Here is a 16,353-nt window from a genome sequence, read left to right on the forward strand (position 1 = left end):
ACCGGACCAGGATGACCCGCGGGTCTCTCGGGGTAGGCTAATCTCTACGCTTAATATCCGCCTCGACGTCTTAACAACAACGAGCTCGTTGCCCTGATCAATTCCGCCTTTATGTCTTCGTCTTCCCCCGTATTCTCTATTAATCAACAAGTAATTGGTACTCTAGTCACGGAGGGACCCGTTCGATCTGATTGCTTCGAAATTAAAGGGATCGCCACCCCCGAGGCATATCGACAGACTCGCAATTAATGAACGCTCGGCTTTTCCTTCATTCCTTCAGTATTCGACAGTCGGCGCCTACGTCCGTCGCGCGCACAACGTCACACGATGCTCCCTCTCCTGGGACTCGGAGTGATCCTCTTCCGAACGAAATCTGCCTCTTGAAACGTGGCAAAGTATGCCTGACATGTGCGTTCCTTATTTCTCAATCGTTCAACCCTTTTCAACAAATTATTAATCATATTTTCACTCGTCAAACCCGACATTCAGTGTAAAATTAACAAAATTCTACCGATATTTAACACGACATAAATTTATTTACGCTATACGTGACTAATTCTCCGCTTGATGTTATCAAGTTTTAATAAAAGTGAAAAAACTCTCCCGATTTCATTTCAAATTATTACTCACGATGTGGAATAAACCACATAAACCGTAAATAAATTTCATCATCTCTTATTATAGATCGATATCTACCCTCCGGCGTATTAAGAAGGCATCGGAATTGTGTTCTGTTGAATCCTGGTGCCAATACCGAGGGGATTGGAGTGTCTGATTTTTTTTTTACTTCGAAATTCGAGGAAAAAAGGCGCCGAGTGAATCGTTTGATAAATCATCTCACCTGGTGAGAACCGAGTTGTGGTGAATGTACGAGGGGGGAGGGGGCGGTAGATAGGTATATTTATCGGCGATAGACTGGCTATCGCGGTGTGGAGGAGTATGCATGTGATGTCCCGGGTAAATTATACCCCGCGAACCGGCGGCGGAGAGACGCTTGCGCGGTTGGAAAACGCGAGAGAGGATCTTGGGATCCGCGGTTGTTTCGCAATTCTTAGAATCCAGTCGCGCACCAATATCGGCGCGTCAAAGTTTAGCGAGCCTGCACGCCGGGTGCACGCCGTGTCGCGTTTTCAAAACCCGGTCGCCGATTTGTCCCCGAAAACGGTTTCATTCTTATTCCCTCATTTCTTGCTACTTTAATTATACGTTCTTCTCTCCGTCTGTTTTCCAGTTTTCTACTGTACGTTTTCCGCAGATGTTTAATCACCGTACTTGACGCGCGATCACACTTTTCTTCAAATTATTCCAATAACACTGTAAATGCAAACATGAAAACCAGACTCCTGATCGATTTTTTCTCAGAATAAATATGTGAGGTACCCTTTGAGCATCTTTGATTCGTATAATCGCGCGCATTGTGTTCGCCGCTAATTTAAACTCGATATCGCATTCTCGTCGCGCATTTAAATTTGACAAAGATTAATCGATGTATACACAGTACCCCCTTGTCATTGGTTTATAAAGCAAACAGGAGGGAGAGTGTTACAGAAAAAGAGAGAGTGAGCGTGAGGCAGAGGGAGTAAGGGAAACAGAGTGACGACTTTGTTCATTAATATTTATAACCAGACACCTAGCGACGAGAACAAATTGTGGAGAGAAAGTATGTCAGTGAGCAGTCAAAACGAAAAATTATCAAACAGGGGTTTAAGGGGGTTAACTGTAGACGATGTTGCGGAATCCGGTTCAATAATCGTGTCCTGCCTGCATAACGAATGCCTAAAATGATCAATTTCAACCGCCGAAGCTCAGTTTATATAAACATGCTTTGCCAAGAGATGTCGCATTGATAGAATGTTGATTTTTCGAATACGAAGAGCCTCTAATGACGATGAATAATAGCTCATTTCATTTGTGAATTCTTCATTAAATTCCGTGCTTCTTCGGCAAATGAGTACGTTGTCTGTGTTAGACAATTTGTACAGAATAAATTTGCTATCGAAATTAACTTCGTTTCATTAAAATTAAGTGAATGATGTATATTCGTCGCTGAAAAGATCGCTAAATAGTGTTGGAAAATCGGAGTTTAGAAGTTTGTTTTCTTCCTATATAAACGGATATTCATTAAATTTACATCTGCCGGTTGTTTTTATCGAATTTCGCCCAGAGCGATGAAAAAATGGTCGAAAAATCTCATAACGGGAACTCGAGTGGCTCAGGATATAATTCGCATGCCGAAATCGACATTATAATTATTTCCAACGGTATGCACGTGTATTTCAGATGACAATCCGTTTTGAATTATTTTCCTTAGAATCATGCTCGCAAACGGGTCAATGGTCAACAAGATATTCGGTAGGGTCTCGCTCTTCTAATCGCTCGCCGGCGCAGAAATTTAGGCACGTGGTGCCAATTGATTTGCGGCCTTATGTAAGCTTTTATATAATCAAAATGTTCAAGATGATTAAACGCTGGTACGTTTTATCCGATTAGAATTTTTACGGACTCATTTTGCTCATTGAACCCTAGATCTCCACGAATTGTTTGAAAAATATCCAAAAAATTCATCACTACAGAAAAGTTATAACTCGTAGATGTAACTGTTGGTGAACATCTGTTGTAAAGTGCTTGCAAAAATCTATTTTTGTCTACTCTGGAGAAATACTTATTTGTAAAATTAAAAATATGGTAAACAAAAAAAAAAAAAAAACCTAAAAACATTGGGTCCTGATGAAAAACACCAGAGTTTAACAATTTCAAACGTTTGATTACGAAACCTGTTTTCAAATCGTAGCTTGTGTTATTCGAAGTTGCTTCGATTCGAATCTATAATCGTCTAAGAGGGACGTTGTTGCATCGGAGCTCATCATCATTGGCTGAAGTAACACCCCGGGAAATTTTTCACACTGCTTTATCAACTTCTGATTGAGAGGGTGAGGTCGATTTATCCTCAACTCGCGGTCATGCCTGTGTGCACACACCCTCACCGCGCCTAATGGGTGTACACAGTGACCGCACAACCGGTCGACTTCGTGGTAGTAATTTCAGGTTATTGGTCACTTGTTCGAGTGAATTCATTGCTGTAATTCAAGCTTCGGTGCGCTCAAACATTCTGCCTATATGTGTGTACGTATGCCCTGCGCACGACCGTCGCCGGTGTAATTGAAGTATACAATGTTTGCCCGGTAATATGTGCGCCAATGGAGCGCAATTCCGTGCCTAGTCGATCTATGTCAAACCCTCCTCCCGTCCCTGATCTTGTCCATAAGGTTGTTTTTTTTCCCCGTTTTTCTTTGTTTTCCGCGTCATTGCCTCGCCTCGGGAACGCCCTCCAGGCTTTTAGATTTCTTTTCCTTTCGCGTAGGTGCCCACTTCGTCTGCTCGCACAATTCGAACCAAAACATTAACGACTGCTGAGTAATTTAGCCAATCGCAGAAAGTCGATAAAATTTTTTTTTCCATTCAGTTTATTTTATGACCTGTTTCGATTAAAAAATTCATCGACGAACGCAGAGAAGAACATTATCAACTCGCATTATACTTTAGCTATACTCGCTTGGAAGTTAAATTTCATAATTTTCTTTCTGCAATCCCTGTATAAGACTTGCCACCGATTCGTAAATTTGTTATGTTTATCACGTGAAAATTCACCGACTTTTACAAAAAAATATCATTCATCAACGACTCCTCAAAATCAGAGATGGAATCGTTAGATCCATATTTTACTTTTAATACCTAATAAAAATTCTCGAAATCTGTGAATATGAATAGACATAAATAGTTCCGCTCTTGTGACATTCTCTTATTGTTAACCTGACACAAGTGTGCATTTTCGATTATCTATTCCTCTCTAACAATAAGTAAGAAAAAGTAAATTAAAACGAGCATTGACGCTCTATAAGTTCGGGAAAAATTGTTTAAGGAACAACCGAGCCGGGGAATGAAAATTTGCAAAGAAATACCAAGTGAGGTTTCGCAGTTGGATGGTTTCGTCTCAAAGAAAAAAAAAAAGAAAAAAAAAATACGGTTCATCAAATAAACGGTCGAGGTTAAAGGTTGGACGCTTTCGGGTGGAACGAGAAAAGGACATGCCATTAAAATCGTGCATCCATTCTTCCACTCGATTCTCATGATTTCCCTCATTCTCGATTTCGCCGCGTCTCATGAATACATACATATACATACTATGTATGTTATAAAAATTTATTCAACAACTATACACGAACAATACGTTTCGCGTATTTTTCTTATTTTTATATTCTCATCCTTTTATATTATACCAGCTATACACGTGTATGTATTACATCGAACAATTTGCTCTATCCCCAGCAAGAAAACACCGCCGACAGGACTTGCAAAGGAAAATTCCGTCGTACCTTTTACTTCGCGGCGGGTCGAGGGGCCGAGGAAATATTTCTTTCTCGTGGGTTTTTCATTTGCCTCTGACTGAGATACGCGCGCAGCGATATTCACCCAGGCGCATACATATCTATATGCCGAAATTTTTATCCGTCTTCGAGTTATTTGGCAAGGATATCGGCTACGAGCGACGGCTGACATCCTGTAAGTACGCGGCGGTGTGCGCACCGCGGGGCATCGCACGAACGATTTCAAATTCCCTGAGAATTTTCAGATTTCACACACCGACGCTTTCCACCCTCTCAGTTCTGCACCTACCCAGCTCTACCTTTTTGCATTCATCGCCGAGTGAAAAGCTTGAACATTATACCTCGATATACAGCCGCCGTTACAGAACGGCGAACATCTCTTATACCCGTCCCCCTTCTTAAAATCCACACCGCCAGAATACTTCATCGTCCTTGTTGTTACCCACGCTTCTGGAATTTCGAGCCTAGCTTACAAATTTTAAGCTTGTTTATCGTGCAACTCTTCGCCGAGTTTTTTTTTTTTTTATTCTCCAAGAATGCCTTCAATTCTTCGTAAAACCGCATGAAATTCGTCGGCGTAAGTGCAGACGGAGAAAAAGAAACTTAGAGGTGTGCAAACTAATGAAACGTGATTCAAATTCTAGCACAGGCAGCATAAGCCTGGGAAAGCAAGATGGCGTCGGGCCGAGCGATCAGCTGATCGTTTCGAACGAATTGCACAGAAACCGGCGGTGCGTAAAGCTTCGTGCATGCAGTCGGAGGTTATTTTCCCGAAATTGAGTCAACGCGTGATGAAACACAGGACGTGACACGACTTTTATTTTTAAATACGTGAAGCAGCTTACGTTCCGTTGCCAGATGGCGGGCCTCTGACACTTTGGGCAATCACGGGGGTTGTTTGCGCAAAGCGGAGTGGTCGCGGACCGACGAGCGCGGTTCTTTGATGGAGAATAGTAGTTTTTTGGCTTTGAAATATCGAGCGAAGCGACGAGCCAGCTTCGCAGAGAGGAGATTAAAGCGGAACTGGAGTAAATAGTCGGAACCCAACCCGAGGCGGCGGGGGCGGGTTCTGCAGTTTTAAACGGCAGCGATTGAGGCGATAAACTGCGGCTGCGGAACGGCGGCCGCGTGCCGGACGCTGACAAGTACCCCGATTACGCCGGCTCCGCGGACCTTCCCTAAATATTTATCTTGTCGCCGATTACGTAATCCGTCCAGCCCCGCAGGCTTTGCTCATCCGAAAAACTGATTTCCACTGCCGCGTTGGCGGGTCAAATCAACCCACCGAATTTTCCCTTCGACCGCCGCCAGAGTTATTACCCAGGGCTTAACTCGCGCCTATAATAACCACCTACACGCCGGTTTTAAAACCGCCGGCACGGAGGCATCGCGCTCTATTCGTCAGCTGTGTAATAAAAAGGCTTGGATTTAACCGCAACGCTATACACGCATCAGCTCTACTTTCATCAGACCTTATCATAATCGTAAACTTTTCTTTTCTTCGTTTCAATTTTTTTTTTTTTTTAGGAACAATTACAACAAAATCTAATAACGGTCAGCGTTAATGAGCTATGCTAGAAAGAACTCGAGTCGTATAAAGAGAAAATAATCGAGCCACGGCGATTTGTCGGTTTCAAGTACGGATCTTAGAAATTTTGGTAAACAATTAGGGCGGAGGCAAGAATGTATAATGGTCAAAAAATCGAAGGGTCGCAATATCGTATTTATCAAGAGGCGAAAATTCTGGTTCCCAGGATTTCAAAGAATCGAAAAGGAAAGTAAAGAAAGTTCAATATATAGAAAGACCGAAAATGTAGAGCAAGCCAAAAGATAAAATTGTCCGAATTCCCGGCGAGACTATACCTTAGGGGGCACAAAAAAAATTTGTTTAGTACGCTGAAACAAATTGCTGTGTAAGGAGAGCCCTGTAGCTCAATTATAAAAGGTCGCTCACGCGGCTTTTGTATTCCGTATCTGATTAATTCGTGAAGAATCAGAGGGGCAGCGACAGGGGAATCGGTAAGTTTTGAATATTTTTGTCTGCACCCATATTTCGCTGAAGCCTACTATTATATATGGGCTATTCCGCGTCAACCGGATCAGTCATCTCTCAGATATTTTTTTAATTTGGCATGTGGATTGTGTGGGAGGAGTTAGATTTTTGTGCCAAAGCGCGAATCTCATAATGCAAAATTCGATTTTTTATTAACAATAACAAATTAGACTCCCATTTTTTTCAAAAATTCATAACTTTGGCAAAAAATTAGATACAATATATTTTTTTTTTTCAAATTACGCGGAAAGCTCCATAGAATTTTAAAAAAAATACGAAATGGTAAAAAAAAGTTGTTATCAATTGTTTATTTAACAATTAATTTTTCAAAGATTTTTAAAACAGTGACTGACACGATCAAAAAATTTTTTTTAAATTCTGACATGTTCCTTGAACTGTACTACAACCTGTGAACACATTCTTGAAATTTCACTTATCGCTTTGAGCAGGCCTTGTGAAGGTACAGTATTTTTTTCAGATTCTTCAATCATGTCCTACATCGTGAAAATGACTAAAATAACGCTGCGACGCCACCACGGGGTAGCGGTGGACGGCAACTGGCCGCTCGCCATTTAAACGTAGAGACTCGGCGCGCCGCAATACCATGCGCATCGACACCTTTAATGATTTTTAACTCGAAAACGAAGAAAAACACCCCTCTGGAATTAATTCACAGGTTGTAGTACAGTTCAAGGAACATGTCAGAATTTAAAAAAAAATTTTTGATCGTGTCAGTCACTGTTTTAAAAATCTTTGAAAAATTAGTTGTTAAATAAACAATTGATAACAACTTTTTTTTACCATTTCGTATTTTTTTTAAAATTCTATGGAGCTTTCCGCGTAATTTGAAAAAAAAAATATATTGTATCTAATTTTTTGCCAAAGTTATGAATTTTTGAAAAAAATGGGAGTCTAATTTGTTATTGTTAATAAAAAATCGAATTTTGCATTATGAGATTCGCGCTTTGGCACAAAAATCTAACTCCTCCCACACAATCCACATGCCAAATTAAAAAAATATCTGAGAGATGACTGATCCGGTTGACGCGGAATAGCCCATATATCTATGAAAGAGTGCAGATATCACGGTCGAAAAAGCTGAAGATTTTTAGAAATCCAACCGATAAAATGTTCGATTGTAACACTCATAGAACTTCCAAAAGATTTGTAAAAAAACAAGCGCATTGTGCGCTTATTCGGTAACGGGGTGGAGCTTCTCCCGTCGCTGCCCCTCTGATTTTTCACGTGTTAATCAGATACGGAATACAAAAGTCGCGTGAGCAATCTTTTAAAATTGAGTTACAGGGCTCTACTTTCACGGCAATTTGGTTTAGCACACAAATCAACTTTTTCGATTCACGCCAGAAAAAAGAATTTTTGTTGGTCCACCCTACTACACGTATTTCGTTGTTCTATGCTTCACCTTTTCACATTTTGACTAATCTATATTTTTCGCCGTTCTACATTTCGAAATTCCATGAGTCAGGCTTGCGCGTCTTTAAAAATTCTACATTGAGGTCCTTCTATTGTGTTTCCATTGTACTTTTTAAACCCTACACATGTTTATCCACTCACCCCGTCCCTTTTCCACATATCCTTTTGTCATTTTCCAACTTTCGCGCGATGATTGATTTCCGATTTTTTCTCGCCCCTTGTTATACCCTCGTTTATTTCCATCGAAACTCGCTCTCAATTCAAAGTTTTCGGTGAAAAGTTATAGGGAAAGTTTTCGTTGAAGTCTTGAGCTCCGGACTTAAGGGTTCGGTAGTTATTTAGGCTTTTTAATCCACCAAATCGCTCCTGTGCTTCCATCGATTGTCTAATAAGGGCAAATTTCGCCACGGGCTTCGAGACGCGAAGGTTGTGAATAACAATGTAAAATGATGGTAGCAATGAGGCTAATAAGAAGGAGATTATGAAAGATGAGATAAGGAGAGGAAAAGATATGGGGAAAAAGATTAGATGAAACGTTGATTGGTCGGGCGGACCGCTTGGAAATGCTGTGAGAATACTTCAATCAGTCTTACAGAGGTATACGCGGCGATAAATTTTAATTAAAATACTGAAACCCTTTTTTTTTCTTCCTTCCTCTGTTTGCTCTTCTTTTCTTCTCATTCTCCCTCTTTCCTTGTACCTCGCCTCATTGGCTAGGCTCAAGACTCGAGCATTAAACACCTTGACACTGACAAGTTGCCGCGTGCTTTTTCATTCCTCCAGAAAACGGTGTTGTATGTATAGTGTATACATGTACACATCTATACATGTATATAAGTATCCTTCGGAAAAGGACGGTTAATTAATTGGGTGATCACGACTCGAGTTACTCCTTCAAGAAGTGGATAGTGACTGGGTTACCGCGTCAGCGTTCTTTGCTCTTATCTACCCCTTTCCCTCCCTCAATGTTGATAAATCAAGTTGAGAAATGTGAAAAATAAGAGAGAAAAAACTTGAAGAACAGTCAAACAGCACAATGGAATGAATCGTAACGTGGTATCAAAAACTTTGGTCTAAACGTCGTGTATATCTGTGTATAAAGTAACGACAGTAAGACATTGTGGAAAGGGAAGAAACGCGATATAAACTTGAATGAGGGAAAAATGTCGAGATGTTACGCAAAATAAAAAAAAAATAAAAACAAATAAAAACCAAATCGTGCGAAAATACAGCGGTGCAGGTACGAGGATAAGACGTAGTAGGGAAAATTTGTTTCAGTGATCGGTAAAGAGTTGCGGCAGAGTGGTTTGGCAACGGTGCGGTTGAATAATCTGGTCCGAGTATGAATTGCCGGGAAGCGGATAATTTGCATCCGGGGTCTTGACGTCATCGTGAAACTGCAGGATCGGTAGTGTCCTCGGTAGGATGGGGAACGCTTCGGAGGTGGTGGTAAACGGTAACAATACGAGTTTCGAGTACCCGGACTGGGACCTGACGGCGAACGCGGGAGTCCAGGCGGCGTTCTGCATCCTCTACGGGAACATATTCGTCCTGGGCTTGTGCGGCAACGCTCTTGTTTGTTTCGTGGTGGCGCGAAACCGGCAGATGCAGACGGTGACGAACCTCTTCATAACGAACCTGGCGCTGAGCGACGTCCTCCTCTGCATCCTGGCCGTGCCCTTCACACCCCTTTACACCTTCCTCGGCGGGTGGGTGTTCGGCAACACGCTCTGCCACCTGGTACCCTACGCCCAGGGCGCCAGTATCTACATAAGCACCCTGACCCTGACCGGTATCGCCGTCGATCGTTTCTCCGTGATAATCTACCCGTTCCGGCCGCGGATGCGGGTCGAGGCCTGCCTCGCCATCATCGCCGGGATATGGGTCGTAGCCCTGGTCCTAACCCTGCCGTACGGCATCTACATGCAGCTGCAGGAGAACCGGTACAAGCTCTGCGAGGAGAACTGGCCCAGCGAAGACTTCAGGATGGTCTTCAGCAGCCTCACGTCCATTCTCCAATTCGTGCTGCCCTTCTTCGTCATCGCCTACTGCTACGTCTGCGTGTCCGTCAGGCTTAACGACCGCGCCAAGGCCAAACCCGGATCCAAGACCAGCCGACGCGAGGAGGCCGATAAGGAGCGGAAACGGCGCACCAACCGCATGCTCATCGCCATGGTCTCGATCTTCGGCGTCTCCTGGCTTCCTCTCAACATCGTCAACGTCCTCAACGACTTCTATTTACCCGTCACGGACTGGTCCTACTACAGGCTCTGCTTCTTCATGACGCACTGCCTCGCGATGAGCAGCACGTGCTACAATCCCTTCCTCTACGCCTGGCTAAACGAGAACTTTCGCAAGGAGTTCAAGCAGGTACACAAGCGGGTCTCTATCTTGTTTGCGGCGGTGATTCTCGCCATCGTTAGAAACGTGGGAATCCTAGTTGTCTGTTCCTTCTCTTTTCATACTTCTATATGGAAGGTTTTCGAATTACAATCAGAACAAAGGAAAAGAGAGAGATGAAAAAAAAAATACGGAGGGGCGAGCGCTAATGGATGGTTGAGACTGAGCCGGTAGGCCATGATATAGACTTAATTTTCCCCCCTACGAAACAATAACGTCAACGGGTCGTCCTCGCGTCTTTCATGATTACTTTCACCGAAAGTTTTTCTTTCTTCTTTGTCACTGTTTTCATCTTCTCATCGTTCTCTACCTTATCCCTCGAGGGACAAGCCGAGAAATACAAATGCAGCTATACCCTGCACGGTACACATTGCGCACAACGACGTTGAGTTACGGACAAGCAAACGACTGCCTGCCTGCCTACGCTCGTGAAAAAGTCGCTATCTACGAGCAGTTGCGCGGAATGGATTTGCGAGGGGTGCCGACAAATCGAGCGAACGGATACGGCTATACGCGCCTATATCCGGGACCAGATGTCGCACGATCCTACAGTAGTCCGTATTCCTCATTCCTTACGAGCCAGCGTCGCGGCGGCCCCTCTCCATGGGGTGACGTAAATCCTTTCAGACTACGGTTTCAGATTCGGTTTCAGCTCGTCCCGACGGTAATTCCTTTGGAATTTGGATTGTCTTAGCGCCGGAGAATCGCGTCGTAAACTCCCGCGGACGTAAGGGCGAATCGTTTATCAGATGTGGGTAATTTCGACTGAGAGTGAAAATAAAAGGGACGCGCAGATGTCCGTTCCATAACTGGTTGAAAATTTTGCAAAAAAAAAAAGGAAAGAAAATACGTCGTTTCAGGAACAAAATAGCCGTTGGTACTCGCCTCAAATGACTCTTCTACTCTACTCTCGGAATTGCCCCTCGTTCGTTTTCTACTTGCCTCTCGTGCGAAGCGGGATCATGGCAAGAGTAGTTTGCTCTGGAATACCTCGTCGAGGAAAGCTCGGAAGCGTCGAATTTAGTTATCAAAGTTCGTCCAGGCGACGGAAAGAAGAGAAAAATTTTAATTTCCCGGATATCGGAATTAGGTGTAAATGCCCGGAAGTAATGGGTAGCTATTTCTCAACTCAACGAGCAAACGATCAACGTTCGAATTGCTTCTGCGGTAGAACAGAAGACAGAAAACAAAGAAAGTTTATCACCAAAACAGAAATAACCGTTTTACACTGGTTGAAAGAAAAATTCATTACCAACAACCTGCCAAGAGGTTTTATATTTTTTTAATTTAGAATTAGGTAATATAATAAAGTATTAGAACCGTATCTCCTTTAACGCGGGATAATGAATGCGTGTGTACATAATACAATGTAACGTTCCACCCGTGTACGATACGGAGGGTATTTGTTATTAGAGAGGTTCGAATACTTCAGTGACTTTGAGTCAATAAATTCTTCGCTAACAGTTTTCGGCCCCGCCTGTGCAGGGAACTCGGGATATTAATTTTCCCCGGCGAACAAAGACGCGGGAGTGTAGAAAAGTTCGACGGATACCGTTGATTACGCTCTTCTGAAATGTTCGTAAATCGACGAGTCGGGTAAAATGATTGCCGGTGTTATTCACAAATTTTCCTTTAAATTAGACGTGTATTCGTATATTCATAGGTAAATTGCAAGAGTTGATTGAAGATAATCCACTTTGCATCGGGGTTTTCACCGCAACCTCGGCGACCACAACGAGCGTTGCCGTGATGATCCTAGGTGATTTCGTCCGGAGTTTGACCCGATTAGAAGGCTCTCTCTGTCGACTCCTGGCGCATGTAAAATACCTGTGATAGGGCCACCGCCTCAAAAAAAAAAAAAAAAATTGAAGGCTAGAAATTGGAATAGAAAACTCAATAGAACGACACTTATCTGCACCAGGTGATTCCGTGCTTTAAACGCGCCTACGAGGGGCGAAATCCCAACGGGAAATCCGTCGGTGGACTTCGGACCGAACGGACCTGCGACGGTGAGGCTGACGTTGACGGAAACGGCGTTGGAATCGGTGTGGAGGCCTTTCTAGAGGAGACGCTGCTTCGCGTTCCTGACGCCAATGCAACGGGGTCCGAACTCGTCGTCCTCGACCGCTCCACTGGCTCCTCGTCCGACCCAAAGGACAAACGACGCTCAGTCGCCCTTCGCGACGTAGCTGAGGACGCGTTGTAGGAATCCACTGCGAAACAAGGTGAGAGACTTCAAGTCGAATAATATGCTTCCAGAAATTCCAAGGAATCGGTAAGGAGTCTTTCTCTTTATAAGGAAACACGCGAACTGGGTTATCCCGCAAAAATGTAACGTGGAAAATTTGACACAGGCTGAAACCGCTTGCATTTATGCAATTTATAGTACACCTTTACCGATAATCGCCTGCGTTTTTTTTGGGCTTAACGCTCGCTGGAATGTACCCTCGGTTGCCGAAAGGCAGGCGGATTTTGTTAAAAGTACCCTGAACTTCGTAAACGTAAGCGGATTTACCCGGTGTTGAATTTCCTCGAAATAAACCAGTATATCACAGAGTGCGGTACTTGCATCAGATTTCTGAAGAGAGAAGACTCTTGAAATCAGTGACAAGATTTTGTTAAACTTGATTCTAACTTAGAAAGAGAAAAAAAGAAAGGAAAGACATCTTCCTCGTTATCATTCCTGTAATTGTGAAACTTTTGTGTGAAGGTTCTGTTGAACAAGAGAGAAAAATGAGATGAAAATATAAGAACTTCAGATAATTTGAACAGGCTGACTAAACTTGAACTTTTTGACATAGCTTCGCGCGGGGAGTTAAATGAATTTTCCAAGTACCTGAGCGAATCCGCAATGACACACCGCGACCGTTTTTCAACTTTACACATCGTATACTTAGCCCCCAGTCATATAATGAGTGAGAGGGAAGTTTCCAAGAAATAATATGTACTTAACGACGTTGGGCGAGAAAATTTTGCAGAACCATCTCTTGGTCTAATTTTCTCGGCCGCGCACCAATCAGCGGAAACCTGTTGAAATACCCGAAATGGCACGAAATTTCAGTACGATCGTCGAGGTGTTTTCTGGCTGCAGATTATTTCATACAGGTATTCATACGGCCGGCCACCCTCTGCATATTATTCCGAGACACGGGGTTCGGGGGTTTGGAAATCCGGGTGATGACAGTGACGGGACTTGAGAAGTGGTGGATCGAACCGAGTAGATTATAATCAGCGGGTTTGCGGGGGGCAAATCCCGCTCTCCCGAGAGTATACATACCGGAACTGTGAGTGCAAGGGTTGCTGTGGAAACTTTTCCAGGCGTTGACGGGACCGACGGGGACGTCGTCGAGGCAACCTGCCCTCTCGATCTCGGCTGGCGACGGCTGCGGGAGATCTCAACGGGGTTCGGCTCGTCCCTAACCCAATATCAAGCCGACGGTGCGGATCTCAGTCCCGGATTTGTCACGTACCAGCAACCCGACTCTGCTCTGTCCGATTCAGCATCTCTCCATCCGGCACGGCATTCCTGATCAAGACAACGAGCGAGGCGTAACGAAGAGATTTAGCCCCCATCTCTCTGTGTGGCATAATTATAATTAGCCGTGGGATTATACGGGCGAAACGATGTAAAGTCTATCCGCGATTATACGATAATGTAACTACGGCCTGCATGATTATGTGATATAATACTTCGCACTGTTGGAAATCTCGCTTCTCGCAATTCGCTACAGTTTATTATTCACACCCCTTTCTCTGTGTCGCTTTTTGTTCGCAGATTTGACGGGGTTAAAATTTCTCACGCCCTTACTTGGAATTGTTAAATTTTCACCGTAACCGCGACCCTGAGTTTTTCAACAGCGCGCGTGTAAACTTGTACGTAAACGACAGTCGTGTAACACCGTCTGCCTGACCGTATGCGCGTGTGCGTGTGTGTGTGCGCGCGTGTGTGTAGAATATTGTAATACATCGAAAAATGTTTGTGTATAGAGGTTGAAAAAGGCAGAAGAGAAGATAAATAAAACAAATCGTAAATAAGGAAAATGGCAGTTTATGTGTTACACGCGTATCGGTGCGGAAAAGAAATTTTCTCACAAGGTACATATCTGAAATCCTGCATGACACTATAGTGAGCTTTTAAGCTGAAATTCACGCCGGCAACTTTTTAGTTCGATCCATTCTCCCTCTTCTTTTGCTTGGTTTTATTTTTAATTTTCGTATCGAAAAAATTCAGCAAACGTTTCCTTGTAGATTCATATTACCCAGAATACATTTTTTCCCATCGTCGATCCCTGGAATTTCAAACGCGCTCGCGGCGATCGCTAAACACTCTTAAATATCCACGTTGCATGTAAATAAGTAAAACCAAAGTCCGTAGGTCGCGGTCATCATCAACGTGTCTACATGTATACAACATTGCATATAATTACGTTCCTTTAATCGACAGATTTGGTATACAACCGAACGGTATAACGGAAACGAAGAGCACGTGAAATTTGGCGAAAGAGATGATAAAAAAAAAGGAGTTTTCGTCGTACGCACGATCTGGCAGTTATAAAAATAATCCATCAAAGAATCCATTTATTTCCGGACAAGAGGTAAATGCGTATTTAATGTTTATTGTACAAGTAAGTTGCGACAATTGTTGAGATTCAGATGAGCAGTTGAATTAATCCTTGTCTGAGTTATTATATTATATTTTTCTTTGCGGGAGGGGAAAGGAGGTTCGCAACGAATCCCCTCTTTCCGCTATACCTTGTAAAACGCTAATCAGAACTTCGTTGGTACGTTTTCCCCGTGCGGCACGGTATAACTTTATATATGGGGCATTCCACGCCAACTCGGTAAACTGTTGACCCTGACATTTTTTATTTCACCAAGGATTTTTTCTACGTCCCTTCTCAAAAACATCCAAATCGATTTTTATGAAACAAGAAAAAAAATCTTTGGTTACCGAAATTGAACATTTTCACGCAAGATTCACAAGTGGGACCGCGTTTTTTGTCTATTTGTTTCGTCGTGAGTGTATTTTAGAAACAGAGAAGCAATACAAAAATTCAGTAATCAAATTGTAGATGCGTTATGTATTTTAATAGACATTGAACGGGTATGAAAATAGGAAAAAGTGTTAAAAAAATAGAAAAAATTGTTTAAAAAAATATATAAAAAATCGAGGTTCCACTTGTGAAACTTGCGTGAAAATGTTTTATTTCGAAAATGGCATGTTTCTTATCTTGTTTCATAAAAATCGATTTGGGTGTTTTTGACACGGGTTTAAAAAATCACAGAGTAAATACGAGTGATTGAAAGAATGTGAAATTTTTTTTTTAAACTTTTCAGGAGTTGGTGTTAGCGTAAGAAAAATCCTTGATGAAATTAAAAAATGTCATGCTCAAGCGTTTACTGAGTTGGCGTGGAACGCCCCATACATAAAGGTAATATTTATAGTACATATTATATACTTATAAAGATAACGTTTTAATAGGGATAAGGGATGGGGCGAAATTGTAACCCTGCACTCTTCAAGTTTCGAAAATGTTCCCCCGAAGATAAGCCAGCATCGCTCCCCGAAACGCGTCGACGGTGACGGCGGCAGGTGTCCGGTGTCACAATGATACTTAAACCGAATGATAGAGAGAGCAGCTCGGAGGACGGGATTAGTGAGAACAAATGGGTTTCCCGTCTCCCGGAGACGGCGAGTTGCGAGTATCGGTGCACACGGAGGGGCGGGAATCGATAAACCCGGGGTGCCATCGGCCGACTTTTCCGGCGAGTAAAAAATCCTCGAAATATTGAAAACATCGCGAGGGGGCGGCGTGGACGACGTAATTAAACCACGCGCTTCCACCGGCCTTTATGAAGGGCCCGTCTGTTTGGCGCAAACAGAAAACGGTGCCGGGGTTCGTTCCCCTCACTCTCCGTTACCGAACGAAATTCGAGTCCCTCGCCGCCTTTTCACCCCCCCCCCCCCCCCCCCCCCCCCGCCCCGGGAATCCGCTACACCCTCCAATTTTCAACTTCCGAGGACCGTTTCCCGCATTCGACGCGAACCATCGGAACCCCCGATGCCCTGCAAATTACCCT

At 43.3% G+C, this 16,353-nt stretch overlaps 1 protein-coding gene across 9 annotated transcripts; it reads left to right on the forward strand.

Annotated features, from left to right (window-relative positions):
- The first annotated feature begins 1,027 nt into the window (after window positions 1–1,027).
- LOC124217754 (prolactin-releasing peptide receptor) lies at window positions 1,028–14,302 on the forward strand. Of its 9 annotated transcripts, XM_069135336.1 has the most exons (6): window positions 1,028–1,164; window positions 8,153–8,202; window positions 8,329–8,469; window positions 8,656–10,242; window positions 12,194–12,497; window positions 13,591–14,302. In XM_069135336.1, the coding sequence occupies exons 4-5, from the start codon at window positions 9,298–9,300 to the stop codon at window positions 12,476–12,478; spliced, it is 1,230 nt and encodes a 409-aa protein (XP_068991437.1). In that variant the 5' UTR covers window positions 1,028–1,164; window positions 8,153–8,202; window positions 8,329–8,469; window positions 8,656–9,297; the 3' UTR covers window positions 12,479–12,497; window positions 13,591–14,302. The 9 variants fall into 9 exon arrangements, with proteins under 9 accessions (XP_068991437.1, XP_046479734.1, XP_068991438.1 ...); XM_046623778.2 differs by lacking the exon at window positions 8,153–8,202; XM_069135337.1 differs by lacking the exons at window positions 8,153–8,202; window positions 8,329–8,469 and having other exon boundaries at window positions 1,028–1,376.
- Window positions 14,303–16,353: the final 2,051 nt, after the last annotated feature.

Source organism: Neodiprion pinetum, chromosome 4 (assembly GCF_021155775.2).
Source record: "Neodiprion pinetum isolate iyNeoPine1 chromosome 4, iyNeoPine1.2, whole genome shotgun sequence".
NCBI lineage: Eukaryota > Metazoa > Arthropoda > Insecta > Hymenoptera > Diprionidae > Neodiprion > Neodiprion pinetum.

What these genes read in the sequence shown, in the direction of transcription:
- LOC124217754 (XM_069135337.1), top strand. Translation starts at nt 9,298, where the DNA reads ATGGGGAACGCTTCGGAGGTGGTGGTAAACGGTAACAATACGAGTTTC. An exon ending in TTCGCAAGGAGTTCAAGCAG is followed by an intron (nt 10,243 to 12,193) that starts GTACACAAGCGG and finishes TATCTGCACCAG; the next exon opens with GTGATTCCGTGCTTTAAACG.